Source organism: Pungitius pungitius, chromosome 5, assembly GCF_949316345.1.
Source record: "Pungitius pungitius chromosome 5, fPunPun2.1, whole genome shotgun sequence".
Classification (NCBI taxonomy): domain Eukaryota; kingdom Metazoa; phylum Chordata; class Actinopteri; order Perciformes; family Gasterosteidae; genus Pungitius; species Pungitius pungitius.
Window position 1 is genome coordinate 427,413 of NC_084904.1, and position 16,668 is coordinate 444,080.

The 16,668-nt window shown below is 41.6% G+C and overlaps 2 protein-coding genes across 10 annotated transcripts in view; one reads left to right on the plus strand and one right to left on the minus strand.

Annotated features, from left to right (window-relative positions):
- The first annotated feature begins 18 nt into the window (after positions 1–18).
- Positions 19–4,520, plus strand: LOC119224778 (beta-1,3-galactosyl-O-glycosyl-glycoprotein beta-1,6-N-acetylglucosaminyltransferase-like). Of its 3 annotated transcripts, none has more exons than XM_062562147.1 (5): positions 19–297; positions 2,095–2,484; positions 2,678–2,771; positions 2,988–3,392; positions 3,474–4,520. In XM_062562147.1, exons 2-5 carry the CDS (start codon positions 2,189–2,191, stop codon positions 3,939–3,941), a joined length of 1,263 nt encoding a protein of 420 aa, XP_062418131.1. In that variant the 5' UTR covers positions 19–297; positions 2,095–2,188; the 3' UTR covers positions 3,942–4,520. The 3 variants fall into 3 exon arrangements, with proteins under 3 accessions (XP_062418131.1, XP_037337995.2, XP_037337994.2); XM_037482098.2 differs by lacking the exon at positions 19–297 and adding an exon at positions 1,385–1,493; XM_037482097.2 differs by lacking the exon at positions 19–297 and having other exon boundaries at positions 1,947–2,484.
- Positions 4,521–4,616: 96 nt separating this feature from the next.
- The window catches only part of LOC119224776 (protein prune homolog 2-like), a 36,042-nt gene continuing 23,990 nt past the window's right edge, over positions 4,617–16,668 (minus strand). For 2 of the 7 annotated variants that reach the window (XM_037482088.2, XM_037482087.2), the window contains exons 13-19: positions 16,022–16,121; positions 15,633–15,764; positions 14,675–14,761; positions 14,237–14,335; positions 7,857–7,898; positions 7,105–7,137; positions 4,617–6,153 (exon numbers count right to left, since the gene is read on the minus strand). In XM_037482088.2, coding sequence (XP_037337985.2) covers positions 6,123–6,153; positions 7,105–7,137; positions 7,857–7,898; positions 14,237–14,335; positions 14,675–14,761; positions 15,633–15,764; positions 16,022–16,121 — 524 coding nt within the window. In that variant the 3' untranslated portion in view covers positions 4,617–6,122. Of the gene's footprint in view, positions 6,869–7,104; positions 7,138–7,856; positions 7,899–14,236; positions 14,336–14,674; positions 14,762–15,632; positions 15,765–16,021; positions 16,122–16,668 lie in introns of all 7 variants that reach the window. The other 5 variants (XM_037482089.2, XM_037482091.2, XM_037482092.2 and 2 more) reach the window with 5 other exon arrangements.

Consider the following 16,668-nt stretch of genomic DNA (forward strand, 5'->3'; position numbering starts at 1 on the left):
CTTTCTGACCTGGTATAGCTGTTTTTTTACCACCAAATGCACCTTTAATTATTAATTTGTGTGAGGTGTGAATTTCATTAAGATGTTTATTTCCTCCTGAAGTCCACTGTCATCTCCTCAGTTTTGAGCTCAGTGTTCATCTCCAGGTTGTTCTGACTACAGCAGAGGACCAGATGGTCAACCTCCTGCTGTACGCAGGCTGATGAGACTGAGACCGTGTCGTCAAAGCACTTCAGGAGTTCAGTGGTTGGGAGTGACGTGGAGAGCGAAAAGGGGCCAGTTCACTTTTCAAAAAAGGTATGTTCCGGGAAGGAAAACACTAGCAAACCGTAGCACTAACAAATGATAGCACTTAAACTGTACTTATAATGGCACTTTTCTATAACATGTTTTGTAACTGCTTATTTGATGAAAAATGTACTTTTGTGATACTTGTTTTCTGAGTTTGTATCTATGTGGAAATGCACTTATTGTACGTCGCTTTGGATAAAAGCGTCAGCTAAATGACATGTAATGTAATGTCATGAAGGATCGTTTCCCAGAAGCGGTGCCGGTTTGGTGTGTGGCGACACGTCGAGGCCAATCATTCTCTCTGCAGACCTCACAATCTGTGATCTTGTTTAATGGCCAATTAACACAGTGATGGCGCAGAGTTAACACACTGGATGATGGCGCAGTTGAACATGACCAGCAACTCCTACAGTTGCACCTTTACTATTATGAAATCTAGTGTTCTGATGGTTTGAAAGTGATGCTATGCAACAGTTCTGAGGTGTTGTTAGGCCTGACGTGCAGCCACATCTACCAGCTCTGACTGAGGGAGGCCAGTGCAGAGATATAATCTCTCCACATAGTCCTGGGTCTTCAGCCCATCTCTAAGGGAGACGTCACTCTCCTGAGGAAACCCATTTCGGCCGCTTGTACCCGTGACCTAGTTCTTTGGGTCATGACTGAAAGAACTGGGGGGCCGGTGATTCTCACAATAGCAATGTCATCCGGCGGGCCGCACAGACTCCCCCCTCTACACCAATTATCTCGGCTCTGTCATTCGCTGGCACGGCTTCTCTTACCACAGCTCTGCTGATGCTACCCAGGACCTGACCATTAACTTTGGCAACCAACTTTGACTTCTAGGAACCTCGGCGTGACACTCTCCACGACTCCCAACATTACAGCGACAATACGATCCTGTAGATGCACGCTCTCAGTGTACGCACAAACTAAAGACACCTCTTTAGACTATACATTGACTAAAAAACCTGGCCCTGATGAGAGCAGCAGGTCAGAAGAAGAAACATTGATGGGCAGAGACCTTTGAAAGACACACACATCAGCTGAACACCTTGTGTGTGTGATAACAAAGTGTTCAGGCTTTGGAGCTGATGTGACTTACATCGGCGTTGGAATAAGGGGAGGAGCAGTGGGGGGGTGGGGCGGCGCACAGCGATGGATCACCACACATCCACCACACAAACACATCACAATCCAAAGGGGTAAGTTACCTTTAGATTATTTCTTACAAAATTGCAGAGATAATAATTGAGTAGAATATGCTCGAATCAAGATTCGTCAAGTGGAAAATTTGGCAGGAACAATGTTAACATCAATTTTTGAGGCAGTATGCTTTTTCACCGTTTGTGGGTGAAAAACACGATAAATTAGGAATAATGTATTATCTGTATACAGCATATTAGAAGACATTAATTTTGCTATATGATTTCATACTTTGGATCAAAGATGTAAAACTCAATCGCAGAGTTCTTGAAGAGTAAACGGAAGTTCAGCTTCATTAAAGATACAGCGTCTGGAAAAACAGCACAAGCAGGAAAAACAATTTTAGCTTTCTAAGAAAAATCCCAAGGAATGAAGCCAATTGAACCCCATGCAGAAGTACAGCTGTAATTCTTTTTTATGATACAGTGAAAGTAATGTATAATAGAAAGATGTTGCATATTGCAGTATGTCTACTTTTATTGTTTATTTCTCAGATATTTATTATTTGGCATATTTATTAGACTAAAACAATTAGTTGGAAATCATACAATTGGCTAAAGAACGGATGTATTCATAACGTTTTTTAAATCCTATTTCCAGGGGTGAGGATATATGGAATGACGAATCTTCCTGGATACAAAATAAGAGGAACTTAATTGAACTTTGTCAAACATCACGTCGTGATCAGTAAGAAATGCGTTTAACAAAAAAAAGCTGTCTGCTGCTGGTCATTGTAGGAGTCATAGTACTATGGATGTTTTTCCCTCTACATCCCCTGGATTTGTGGGGTTCGAAACACATTTACAGTTACAGCTGGTTGAATTATTCAGATGCTGATGGCGGCCCAGAGAATAAATGCGACTGTCCAGCAATTTTGCAGGGAGACAGTAAGGCCCTGGAGCAGGCCAAGACACTGACCAGCACCAAAGACTTCCAAAAGAGTATCACCATCCCCAATGAATATTACATCAATGCAAGCCAAGACTGCAGGTACGTGTCTTTAAAGTACAGGTTTCCGTAGGGGGACTGTGTGGTGGCGGGCGGGGTTTGGCTTGACTACACAGGGGATGGAGGCAGGGAGTGGCTCAGGGGACGGTGCCAGGTGGAGGCGGCCTGTATTCCTCGAAAGAAAAGACTCAACATCTTTGAATGTACTGTATTTGACAAGAATCAATCTTTTCAGGAACTTCAAGGCAAGCAGAAAGTATTTGACGATTCCATTGAGCCGTGTCGAGGAGGACTTCCCTCTAGCCTACTCTGTTGTTGTTCATCATAAGGTATGTCGCCAAAATTTGAATTTAATCAGGATACATTTAAATAACTTTGTAAACAGTGTAGAGTAATGCAGGAATGATTCACAAGTGAGTTAACATGGTTGTTAAATAAGGTCTGTGACAAACACAAGCTTAAGATACATGATAGTGTTACCTCTGTGATATGAATTAAGTCAGTGTATACTCCTCTTAATAGTTTTGTTTTTTCATTCACTCTAGGTGCAGAACTTTGAGCGATTACTGCGAGCCATCTATGCGCCCCAAAATATTTATTGCGTCCATGTAGACAAAAAATCGGATGCCTCGGTCTACTCTGCCATCGGTGCCATAACCTCCTGTTTCCCAAATGTCTTCACATCCACCCTCTGGCTGACCATGGTCTATGCTGCTTGGCCACGTGTCCAGGCTGATATCAACTGTATGGCTGATCTCTATAACGCTAAAACTAAATGGAAATACTTCATAAACCTTTGTGGGCAGGATTTCCCTCTGAAAACCAACCTGGAGATTGTGAATGCATTGCTGTCATTGAGGGGCGACAACAGCATGGAGTCAGAACAAATGCCTGAAGGAAAGAAGGACAGAGTGACACACACTTACAAGATAGTTAATGGACAAAACCAGGTAATAGATTACAACAATTTTATTCAGATTGACGTTAATGACCGTCACAGTGACATCATCTGACCACTTTGACTGTGTCAGCCAACAGGAAATGAAAAGGAGCCGCCTCCCTTCAACCTGCCCATTCTGACAGGAAGTGCCTACATTGTGGTTAACCGGGGCTACGTCCGCAGTGTTTTGGAGGACAGCCGCATACCGGCGTTGATCGAATGGTCCAAAGACACCTTTATTCCTGATGAAACATTCTGGGCAACCATTCAACGACTCCCCGGTGTTCCTGGCTCTAAGAGGCCTCATCCTAAATACGACATGACGGACATGAATGCAATAGTGCGGATGGTGAAGTGGCAGGGGCACGAGGGAACCGTGTACCCAGAGTGTCACGGACACCATGTCAGGGATGTGTGTGTGTACGGTTTCGGAGACGTGCAGTGGCTGCTTCAACAGCATCATCTCTTTGCCAATAAGTTTGATACAGATATCGATCCCATAGCCGTCTACTGCTTGGAGAAGTATCTGAGAGAAAAGGCACTAGCGGAGTTATTTTAGGTGTGCTGGACATTTTCCGCAAGCCATGTTATTGGGGAACTGTTAAACTAACTTAATTTTGTTTGTCTGTTTCTTCAGGTATTCATTCCGTCTAAATACAGCTGTTTGTGGCTGGGGGAAAGTAGGAAAACTACAGAAATGAGATTGACTAAGCCATAACAACATATATTTAAAAGATGTTTGTTGTTAATGAAGCTAAATTGCTAGCACCACTATTCACCAATGTATTGTGAGCTGGTCTTTTTGTGCTCATGTAGTTATAATTGCTCATTTTGATTTCTTTGGATAAAATAAGTTCAGCTTCTTTAAAGCCAATGGGGGCATAAAATGTACAGCGCCTGGAAAAACAAGACAAGCAATCAAAATATTTGTTGCTCTCTAAAAAAATCCCTACTGGTTGGACCTGTTCTTTTACTCTTTAATGGTGGTGTGTGAGGATTATAGTAACATCCAATAAAGACATAATAGCGTGTATTCGTTAAATGGGGATGATATTCAGGTGTGTATGTGCTCAGGTAGTCTCTTGGTTGGTTTAGTTTGGTATGGTTAATTTTCTCAGTCGTCTGTGCTATGTGAGTGTGCAAGAATAATAAATTGTTACATTTTGTATAAATTGTCATCTGATGTTTGAGCAACCAGCTCGGTACCTTGGGCACTTGGGTTCAAGACCACAGCTGAGGAGGAGCACATCTTTAATGATTTCACAACAAATGTACAAATAAGAAGAACTAATAAAAGCGGATGCATTTAAATCAAAGCCCTCTCTGTGCTGCACCTCTCTAGCAGTTAAGGCCCAATCTATCTCTCAGACAAGCAATCAAGAGAAGAACTATGACTAAAATGACATCACCACACAACTTTGCTTGTAGGCGGTTAACAGGATCAGACTATTGTAGCAAGTGAGAGCATGCAGCACATTACTGCAGCTACTGATAACTCTGGTGGCCCTGGGTCACCAACATCTGTAAAATAGGCAAAAACATGCAAATGGACACAACGCAAGCAAATGCAAAGTTCTCACAGTTTGCAGCCGGTTTCCTTCTTTGCATTATTTTCCATAAATATCGTGCGTTTCTGTATTATCTTGTCTTTTTTCATGTTGCATGTGTTTTCTTTCAGCGAGTTGAGCTCTCAGGAACATCCTCAAAGACCTGCTTTTTTGCTTTATGATCTGATGTTGCAACCCTTTTCACAGTGACAAACAGTCTGAAGGTTACAGCCAAACATTCAACACACTGACATGGGCCACCCACACCATCAGGAGCAGATGAAAAAATATTCACAGTAAAACAATCAGTATCCTTTTACATTTATATCTGTTGAGAGTACAGTAAGACATATTTATTTGTTAGCAAATGGGCTGTAATATAACTTAAGTTTGCATGTGTTTGGTTATTAGTGGAAAGAGTCTTGAGCCACACGTATGATCATCACGGGTTACAAAAGGTTAACATGGCAAATGCCTAGTGTGTAGAATAATACAAGATCTCTGTGGCACCCTCACCTGAGTATTGACTAATCACCAGCACAGGTGTTCTATTACCTGCTCTACTTAAGCAGCAGTCTCACTGCAAAGTCCTGTTTTGACCCGGTCAACAGTAAAGATTAAGTAAAAGAATACAAAAAATAACAGAATTGGGAACATTTATCAAGTGCTTTGTAATGTACAGTAATACAGGGTAAAGCATCTAACCTTCCGCACAGTGGTGGTCTCTGAACTGTAAATACAGTATTATGCTGAGCCCCCTCAGGTTTGTACTTCCCTCAATTAACTGGCAACTTCCTAATGTTTTGAACCACAGCATTTTCCTTTAGAAACCATTGCTAGTTGTGAGTGTAACAACCATGAGCCGTACACCTCATGCTGCAGTCTGGTTTATATTCAGATAATACGGAATATTTGAATGTAATGCAATCAACCCAAATGCATGTATGTAATACTTGATGCCACCACTTACATTGACCGAGATACATTCACAATGCAAGTTAGAATCAACGCACCATCCAGTGTAATATCTCACTGTACCACCATATTCTGTATATGCTACTAGTTAACTTGGAACGCACCAGGACACTTCTTTTTACAGCTCTTTTGACCTGTGTAAACTATACCTGCAGGTCCCCATTGTTCTAGGCATAATACGTGGAGAGAAGAGGCAGCGGCCAGGTTTCTTGGAACAGTCAAACCAAAGAGTTTCCCCTCCTGTCGGCTCTGAGCGAGAGAAAGAATATGAGAAAAATGATCTTGTCATCAAGGCATTAGAATCAAATATTTAAAGCAGAAAGCTTTCCAATGAAAATAATAAAAGGTATGAGAAATTAAAACAGCAGTCATAATATTCATGCCTCTGCAGAAGTTAAGACATATTTCATGACTGGGACATGCAATATGTCTATTGACATTCAATTTATACTGTTAACCAAAAATCAATATTCATCAGGCCTGCATTTGGATGTATACGGTTTATTGACTGTAGTTCCTTTGAATATGGTTTACTCTGAAATAATATCACTAAGTCAGTTTCATCTGAGGTGAGTTAGATATATAATTATCTCTTCATTCTACTGTCTTCATCAATTACCTTTCAATCAACATTCATTCCAGCAGACACAGTGGCTTTGTAAGAGTAAAAGTTATTTCAGGGTTTCTTCCTGTCACAGACAGTTTTGGAAAACATTACCACTGTTGAAATGAAATGCTAAAATGAGCATGTTGAGAAAACCCTCCGTGAGGCAGGCAGAGCAGCACGAGAGAGTTCAGTGAGCCTCAGAGTTAGTTTGCATATCGGCCTGGGAAAATCTCAAGTTGTATCTGTTTAATGTCAATGTAATGAAATGAGTTTCTCTTAGCGTATCAGCACTTTAGAACCACGCCCTCCGTCCCTCTTCAGTTAGCTGAGAGATAATATCTCCCCTGTCAGGTTATTCTGCAATGGAAAGATGCAGGAAGGAAAAAATCTACGGGGAATTTAACACCAATTAAACTAATAAAACATTTGGCAAAGCAGTTCTGTGCAAACTCTAATGATCTGTGAAGGTCAGGGTGCTGCTTTGAAAATACTTTTTCTTCCTCTCTTTTGAATATTGGGGAAATTGTGAGGAATAATTTTCTTTGTGTGTGTAAAAATGACTCGCTGACAATAAACAATGTCCCTCTACTTACTGAATTGAAGAATCTTGCAATTCTGTATCCAATCTGGTGCAGCATTGCGTTAGAGGGTACAGAGCAAAGGTTGGTCAGGGAGGTAAACGAGTGACACAAGACAACCACATTGTCAGTAAACATGCAGTTAATGGGAATTAGTAGCCTGCAATATCCACACAGTCACAAGAGGATGTATACAAGGAAAGGGAAACAAGCATTAGTGCGCTGAAGGGGGAGTGTTCAAGAGTGAGCCATAAAGTAATCAAGCAATCATGGAATACTGTGCACCATCAAATCATGCGTCATATTTTTTGTGGTATTTCTGTTTTTTAGGGGGCTGAAGGTTATGACAGCCAAGTCTCCTTACCCTTTCCCAACTCGTTTTAGATATGTCTAACACTTGGTCATGCCTCAAAGACACAAGTCATATTCATAATGGTACCAGCCGTTGGTGGTATCAATAGATATATGAGAAACTCCACTATGCATTGCACTTGAATCCCATTACAAACCATCCGACCTGCCTAGCATGGGGAGCACAGTTGTTCATTAGATTTCTACAAAATGGGAAGGAAGAGAGGTGAAATTAACCACTTCCCGGAGATGAGTAAGAAATCCAATATGTGGTTCTTTTTATGATGGATACGAAGACAGCCAAAGGTCAATTCAAAGTTAATCTGAGCATGAGACAGTTTAAAGTAGCGTTGAAGAATTATTAGGGAGACTTCCACAGAGCCAACTGGTTAATATAGGCAGGTTAGATGATTTACCTCATACATGCAAATTTGTGTATACCCCTCTCCTCGTCATACCTTGGGGGCAGAGTGAGAGATCTTTTAGTCAACAAAAAGCTGATGGCTACAAACGATTCTATGTATTTGACAAACAGCTGTGGATTATTATTTTGCTTGTGTGGAGGCCAAAAGGGGCATGAATATGAATATATACATTAGGGCCGGGACTTGAGCGCGTTAATTACCATTAATTATTTACAATGTGAATTAAGATTAATTAATTACACAAAAATAACACATTAAACATTTTTTACGCATTTTTACACTTTTTTTTTGCACCGCGGAACGTTTCTCACTGGATGAGTTCCGGAGGACCGATTATACTGGAGCACCAACTAGCGTCCATGACTTCAGACAACAACAAACCACAGTGAACATGAACGAAGAAGCTGACGAGACCGTGTCGGGTGGCCCCGTGAATGGGAAATCTTATTATATAAGTCTAAGTTCTAACATCAACGTGCTAGAAACGGGTAAATGTATTGATTATGTGTCATGTTGTAACGTAAGGTTGAAAGAGAGACGATGATAATATCATTAAGATTATCATAATAATTAATGAACTGGTCGGCGAAATTTGGTCTACGCAAAGACGTGATTTCACCCATTTAAGATTTTTCTTAAAACCTCATGAATATGGAAATACAGAGTGTGTGTCTGTTACGCCGCCACCCCGGCTCGGGAGAGGAGATGGGGCGTAACAATATGCTTTAAGGACAAAATAATGCGGGCCGTTTCAAACATTAGTTGAAAACACGTAACTCTGATCACATCTGTAACGCGCATGCGCAGGTTCTTAGACGCTTGCAGAGCTTCCACCGGGGGCAGAGCGAGGGGAAGTGTGTCCGGGAGCAGAGCGACGTGAACGGGCTGATACAACCACGGCTACCGGCCCCAATACTCTGTAGGTACGTGAGTGTTTGAATGAAGCACACGTGGAACTATAACCAGTTATTTTACATGTGCTGCCCACTCGATACGGGAAGGACTGTTATGTTATGTTTGGTAAGCTAGTTAGCGTTAGCGCAGATAGTTTGCTAGTTAGCACGCTAGCTTGGAGCATGCTAGCTCGGAGCATGCTAGCGTTCAACATGAACTGGACCAAAAGTAAACCTCAGAGTATTTTCCGTGTGTTTTGTGTTGCTTATGCGTTAGGTTGTTGCTGTACCCATATCATATTATTGCCGTTCCCATTTCATGTAGAAAATACACGTTTTTAAAGCAACTAAACACATATTGCAGGTGAATTCAACAAGTTGTGGCCTGTAAACAAGCTAGCCAAAACATTGTAAGTTACTGCATGCTTAAAGCAACATTGTAAAGTATGGTACTGTATAATATACCTGGAAATGTTACTCCAGAAATGCCATAAATTGTTTATAATGTCAGTAACAAGTAAACAATCCATAAATAAGGGTCCTAAAACACCTGCTGCTATCATTATTAGTCACTTTTTTATTACTGTCATAAACCCATATTACACACTTTGCCTTTTCCCTAAAGTCTTTGTTCTTCCCTCCTCACAAGTTCCTGTGGATGGAGGTTACATCTGATGGAGTTTGTCGCTGCAGTTGTCCTCCCTTACACCTGGTGTACTACTCTGAATATTTTGATTAATTTCTGTCGTAGGAATTGAACGTACTGTACATCTTTAAGTTGTTCTTTCTGTACTCACCTACTCCTCCACTGTTCACCCTTAAGTGTTGTCCAGTTGAAGGGAGTTTTATCTGTGCTGATGTGATGGTTTTGGGACAGGATGCTGCATGTTTACAGACTGTAAAGCTCCCTCAGGCTTTTTTTTCATTTTGGGTTGAACAAAATAAAATGAATTGAATTGAATTAACTTGTTGACTAGAGGCATCTGCAACTAAGGGGTGTTCTGCACATTCTGAATCATTGAGTGATGATGAGGGAGACGGAGCTGATTTCAGGTATACGATCCGGATTCAAGTGACTCAGAGCCAGATCTTGTTACAGAATCTGAAAATGAAGTGCCAATGATTCAGAAAAATGGTTTACAAACAGAAAATTCTAAACTAACTGGTTCATGTTGTTGCTCCACTTATAATTTCATAGTTTATTTTCACAAAATATAATTTATTTTTGTATTCTGTTTTGTATAGGAAAAGTGTTTAGTGTTATATTGATATGAATAAATACAAATTAATCAAATTGTGTTGTCCTTGTTAAGGGCTGTTGACATGATTGACTGTCAACAGCTGACTGTGTGTAACTTGTACTTTTCCAGCGAGCAATTTCGCCGTTGAAAAGACGTTTAAAAGACGTCTATGACCCAACGTTGAAAAGACGTTGAAAATTGGTTTAAAAGTGAAAGTTGTTTCAACGTCTATTCGTAGACGTTGAAAAGATGTCTTTTCAACGTCGGGCGTAGACGTTTATTCAACGTCTTTTCAACCAAAAAATGTTCACTGGGACACGTCCCTGTCACTAATGCCAAATGCCCCAAATTTCTGTACTTTAAACCTTATCTGGGTTCAACCCTCAAGGGACATGGTGGCTCTTCCTAAATCCTTTTTTACTTTTGGGTAACTGACATTTATAAAAAATCATAATGGGATATTGCCCCAGAGACGGATTGGTGCATCTTGGAGGATCAACCGTGCTATTCATCCTTCCTGCATTGGTAAAGGCACAAGTAAGTTGAATTTGAATGTAACAGAGAATTGGAGGGTGGATGCACTAAAAAGGGTAAACAAATCTACACCCTGTGCCAGACTGTCAGTTTAAGGTTGTCCACAGGATGCCCTGAAGTAGACAAACATGTGATTGTCTTGAAAAATGCCCTCAGAGGCTGTAATAAGTTTCATGTCAGTGTGACCACTGAATGAGACACATCTGCTCATCTTTACCGGCCTTCTCTCCCGTCAAAAAGGTGGAACCCTATAGGCTACGTAGCGTGGCTAATGAGTGCTAAAAGCTAAAGCAAAGCAATTAACACCAAATTCAATTCATCATTCAAAAGATTCTTCATCATTCTTGACAATGCCATCATAACTCAAGTGAACGCGCCTTGTGTTTCTGCATAACCCCCAGGGTTCACTTCTCTGAAACAACCAGTGGGGACAATGCCCCCACTACTACCTCCGCGGTAGTGCGCTCAAGACTTGGCGGGTGGGATTTGAACCCACTGGCGGTGCGCACAGAGGCTTTTGGCACCCTGCACTCACCCCTACACTACCAGTCCTGGTCACATTTTGGCAACTTTGATTCTCCTATTTAACCTTGAGCATGTGAGTTAAATCTCAAAACTATTTTTAAATGCTATTCCCACATCTGGGCTTGAACCCACAACCTTCAAGTGCAGTGCAGGGGCTTACGTCAGCAGCTCTTCCACTGTGCTACTTCACCACACACTAACCCACCCTTTGTTTGTTGTATTTAACCTTGAGATTGCTACTCAAACCTGAAGTAAAGCCAAAGGCTCAAACCCAAGACTGGGCTTGAACCCACAACCGCCAAATGCAGTGCAGGCTTGTGGCAGCAGCTCTTCCGCTGTGCTAATTCACCAGACACTAACCAACCCTTTGTTTGTTGTATTTAACCTTAAGATTGCTACTCAAACCTGAAGTAAAGCCAAAGGCTCAAACCCAAGACTGGGCTTGAACCCACAACCGCCAAATGCAGTGCAGGCTTGTGGCAGCAGCTTTTCCGCTGTGCTAATTCACCACACACTAACCCACCTTTTGTTTGTTGTATTTAACCTTGAGATTGCTACTCAAACCTGAAGTAAAGCCAAAGGCTCAAAACCAAGACTGGGCTTGAACCCACAACCGCCAAATGCAGTGCAGGCTTGTGGCAGCAGCTCTTCCGCTGTGCTAATTCACCACACACTAACCAACCCTTTGTTTGTTGTATTTAACCTTAAGATTGCTACTCAAACCTGAAGTAAAGCCAAAGGCTCAAACCCAAGACTGGGCTTGAACCCACAACCGCCAAATGCAGTGCAGGCTTGTGGCAGCAGCTTTTCCGCTGTGCTAATTCACCACACACTAACCCACCTTTTGTTTGTTGTATTTAACCTTGAGATTGCTACTCAAACCTGAAGTAAAGCCAAAGGCTCAAAACCAAGACTGGGCTTGAACCCACAACCGCCAAATGCAGTGCAGGGTTCTGGCCGCAGCTCTTCCACTGTGCTAATTCACCACACACTAACCCACTCTTTGTTTGTTGTATTTAACCTTGAGATTGCTACTCAAACCTGAAGTAAAGCCAAAGGCTCAAACCCAAGACTGGGCTTGAACCCACAACCGCCAAATGCAGTGCAGGCTTGTGGCAGCAGCTCTTCCGCTGTGCTAATTCACCACACACTAACCAACCCTTTGTTTGTTGTATTTAACCTTAAGATTGCTACTCAAACCTGAAGTAAAGCCAAAGGCTCAAACCCAAGACTGGGCTTGAACCACAACCGCCAAATGCAGTGCAGGCTTGTGGCAGCAGCTTTTCCGCTGTGCTAATTCACCACACACTAACCCACCTTTTGTTTGTTGTATTTAACCTTGAGATTGCTACTCAAACCTGAAGTAAAGCCAAAGGCAGTTTGAAGCCCTGACTGCAACCAAACCCTCCTTCTGAGAGAGCAGGTTTGAACTGAGGATCCTCCACACTTCAGCCTTCCTGCTATCTCCCTGCACTGTTCCACCACACACCTGTTGATGCTTTTGAATCCAACCTCAATTCTCATAGATTCTCAGGCTGGAATCCACAACCGTTCCGTACCGTTATAATAGAACTGCAGGTCAAGTAAAGTCATATAATGGCATTTCTAATAAAGCCCTAGTTGATTTCACTACTTTTATGCTGTGATCCTTATTTCACTTTTTTCGACATGTGTGCTGATGCCCGCGTGTGAATTGAGAGGATCCATACCGACTCCCCTATGGAGCTAAACCAGTCTGAGGGTCCTCCTCAGCTGAGTGGAGAATAAATCCCGGAAGAAATAAACACGTTTGACACGCGGCACCTTGAGGAGAGAGAATCAAATCCCAAATGTGGATCAGGAAGGTCAGCTTTGATTCCACTAGAGACTCCAGAACTCACGATGATTCACAGTGTCACTGTTTGTTTATATATATATATATATGTATGTAAAAATTAAAATGTAAAAATTAGAGGAACACTAAAAAACCATTAAATATCAATGTGAATCATGTTGGATATCTAAACTGATATGGTCAGTTTAATGTCAGAAACGAAAGCATGTCATATCTTTCGATGAAAATAAAAGATTCTAATAAAAGAGTTTTTCATTTTATAAACCCCTGAGGAATCAAAGTGAAATAATGATGTGGCAGACTGTGGGCCAAAATTTGACCTCAAAATCCTTCTCTTTACTTTGTGTGGCCCCCACGCACTGAAAACGTCGCGAGTGCTTCTAAAGAGGCAACAGATGGTGTCCTGTGGGATGTCCTCCCTGTTTTGTCTAAGGGCATCAGTAAGCTTCTGTAAAGGCTGAGGAGCAACCTGGAGGCATCTGATGGACAAAAACATAATGTCCCAGAGGTGTTCTACCGGGTTTAGGTCAGGTGAACGGGAGGGACATTCAATTGCATCCATTCCTTCATCCTCCAGGTACTGCCTGCATACTCTTGCCACACGAGGAGGAACCCAGGACCTGCTGTACCATGTGTTCAAGGATTCCATCCCAGCAGTTGTCTAGCCTGTAGAGGTCTGCACGTCGCCTCCCCGGACCATCGCTAACCCACCACCAAACAGGTCATGCTGAACAATGTTGAAGGCAGCATAGCGTTCTCCGTGGATTCTCCGGACCATTTCACATCTATCAAAGGTGCACAGGGTGAACCTGGTCTCCTCTGTGAATGAAAAGCACAGGGCACCAGTGCCCATTCTGGTGTTATATAGCAAATGCCAATCAAGCTCCATGGTGCTGGGCAGTGAGCACAGGACGAACTGCAGGGTGTGACCCTGAGGGCCTCATGAAGTCATCTGTTTCTGATTGTTTGGGCAGAGACATTCACACCAGTGGCCTGCTGAAGGTCCTTCTGCAGGCCTCGGGCAATGCTCAACCTATTCCTCCTTGCACAAGCAGAAGATGACGGTTGCAACGGCACGTAGGATTGTGCCACCCTGGAGGGTTAAGAAATGGCACTATGCTCCCAGTAGTGATAATGACTCGAGTGGACAATCAGTCCAGAGATCAGACCTGACCAGATCTATATCAGAGAAGTGCAATTGAAATAATGCTATACTCTAATAAAAGATTGTTCATTTATGTTTTTTGTGGTAAATTCCTTCTAATGTTGTGGCAATAAATGTAGGTGATTCCTGATTCGTGGAGTATACATTCATGTGTTACACCTTGAAACAAGCGGACTCACTTTACAATGCTGGTGGGAATGTGCACAAACTCCATTGGGATGGTTTCTCCAAGCTCCTGCAGGCTGTTCACGTACTTGATCTTACTACTGAACTTTGAGCTGTAGAAAACAGAAGTCATAAAGTTATGTTAGAGTGATGTGTAACGCCATTCGGGCTTTAGCTGACTTTTGGATTCCCATCCTCTGTGAATTAGGGCTGTAATGGGTGTTTTATTTTGATTGGTGGTGGTGTCGAGTTCAAATATATATCATGTATGTCCATAGATGGTGATACTGTTGTTATGATTTGTTTCCTGTGGCATGTATGGATACAGTTATTGGTGACATTAAGAGCGCAATGTTTGCATTTACTGAACTTAAAAGCTGTCATGTGCTTTACATCCCTTCCTGTGTCATGTGTATGTCTTCTAAATACTACAGTAAGTACAACAAGGAGACCTTATGAAGGGTCTGGTGATTCCTAGCAAAGTCCGGATGAACCAAGAGGGATGGACAATGATGAACATCTTCAGATTTTTCTTCAGTCTGTGGAACAAGACGAGAGGCAGATGTGGTGAAAAACGATTTGTAACAACTTCCTTTACAACATACTAAGTTATCAAGTTAATTGTTAATTATTCTTTCCCACAGTTTACAGTGATAGGCAGAGCACATGATTTTTCCCAGTAAAGTTATTAAGTAGTAAAAGAGCTCTTAAGACCGACCTCTTATTTGAAAGTGAAATGTTTATATCAATAATTTGCCATTGAATATTACTGCGCTCGAGTAAGAAAAATGATTGTTTATCGTACGTACCCTATTTTCTGTTAGCAATCCCACAATACAATGTGCTGATTTTCTAGATCTGCCAAAATTGTCATCATCAGATCATGATTTATGAGGAAACCTTAATTTAATCACTTGTGAATACAGTGAAAGTCCTATCGGGTGTGAGGAAGTGAACCAGGCAGAGACTATTGAGACAGCATGTAGTGACATCATCATGGAACAAAGTTCAAACTCAATTCTTCACAATTTTTTGGTTGCGCATTAGAGCATTAGGGGTTTGTTCAACATATTATAGATATGCCTCCAACTGGCCTACCTATGAACCTCAAACACTACTTATGTCCAAATTAGAAGAAAAATAGTGATTCATGGTGTCAGTTATTTATTGCATCACAGTGAAGTCTCTTCTATTGCCATGAACTACGTTGTTCATATGAATAGATCTTTCTAAAATGCATCATTACTGATGCATCAACCAATAAACTTAGTAACTATATGATATATAAGCAAAACCATGGCCTGATGTTATGAGATCTCGGTAAGAAAAAAACAATACTAGTATCATGATTAGAGAGAGGGATATTTACAAGGAATCCAAACGTTTGTTTTGTTTATCTGTGAATTTTACCTTCTGTCTATCATTTGGTAGCATTTTTTCATCCAGGTAAAGCCAGGCATTCTCCTGCGAGGTGTGGCGCCATTCAGGTAAACAATCATGTAGTCTTCTGCCACCATCAGTTCCAGCGTACTAATCACATAACTAAAGAGAGGAGGGAAAAACAGCCATGTAGCTATAATCTGAAACAGCCCGATGCAAGGTCCGTGAATATGGGATGTGCAGGAACTAGACTGGCTTGACCTCAAGCCCATTTGACCCATTTGGGATGAATTGGAATGACTTGTCAGCCTGGATCCACACTCTTCTTCAAAGGAAGGTCGCTAATGCAGCATACTAATGAAAGCCTAGTGTATTTACATGTCCACAGATATCTGGTAATGTAATGTAGCTTTACTCACAGAAAAAGGTTTTCCATTACATAATTGTAATTGTCACAGTTGCTGTCTGGTAGGAAGCATGCTGCAAACACGATGATGGCATTCTGTTCAGCATAATAACCTGAAAGCATTGACACAAAGACGGACAGTCAGTTCCACTTCCACTGCATATGCACATATTTGTTGTAGAGGCCCTAACACATTTCCATTTTTATGTGTTAAGCCACTATAAGGCGAATGGGGGGTGTCTTTAAGGCATACAATTACCAATGCCTTTCCCCTTGCATTAGACTACTTTTGCACCACACAGAATAAGACGCCACCTCGTTGCACAACACGTTGACACCTGCAACGTGGTCAAAAACTGTCTGGTTTCCATCCACAGCTGTTCTCATTAGGAGGCATTTTTATGGAGATGTGCCACCCTGTGTTCATGTGTAGGAACTGCATGTCCCAATTCAAGATGAGCAAAATCACCAAAACCTGCATTATGGTCCCAACACCTGTGATTCTGTCATGTATGATAGAGATTTCTCACAAAAATCCATCTCCACCTTTACTGCAAAAATATATAATATGGGGAAGTGCAGGGCAGAGCTTAAGTTACCAAACAAATTATTTTGAAAAAAAACAGTGAACAGGTAATTTTCTAACATTGAATTGGATTT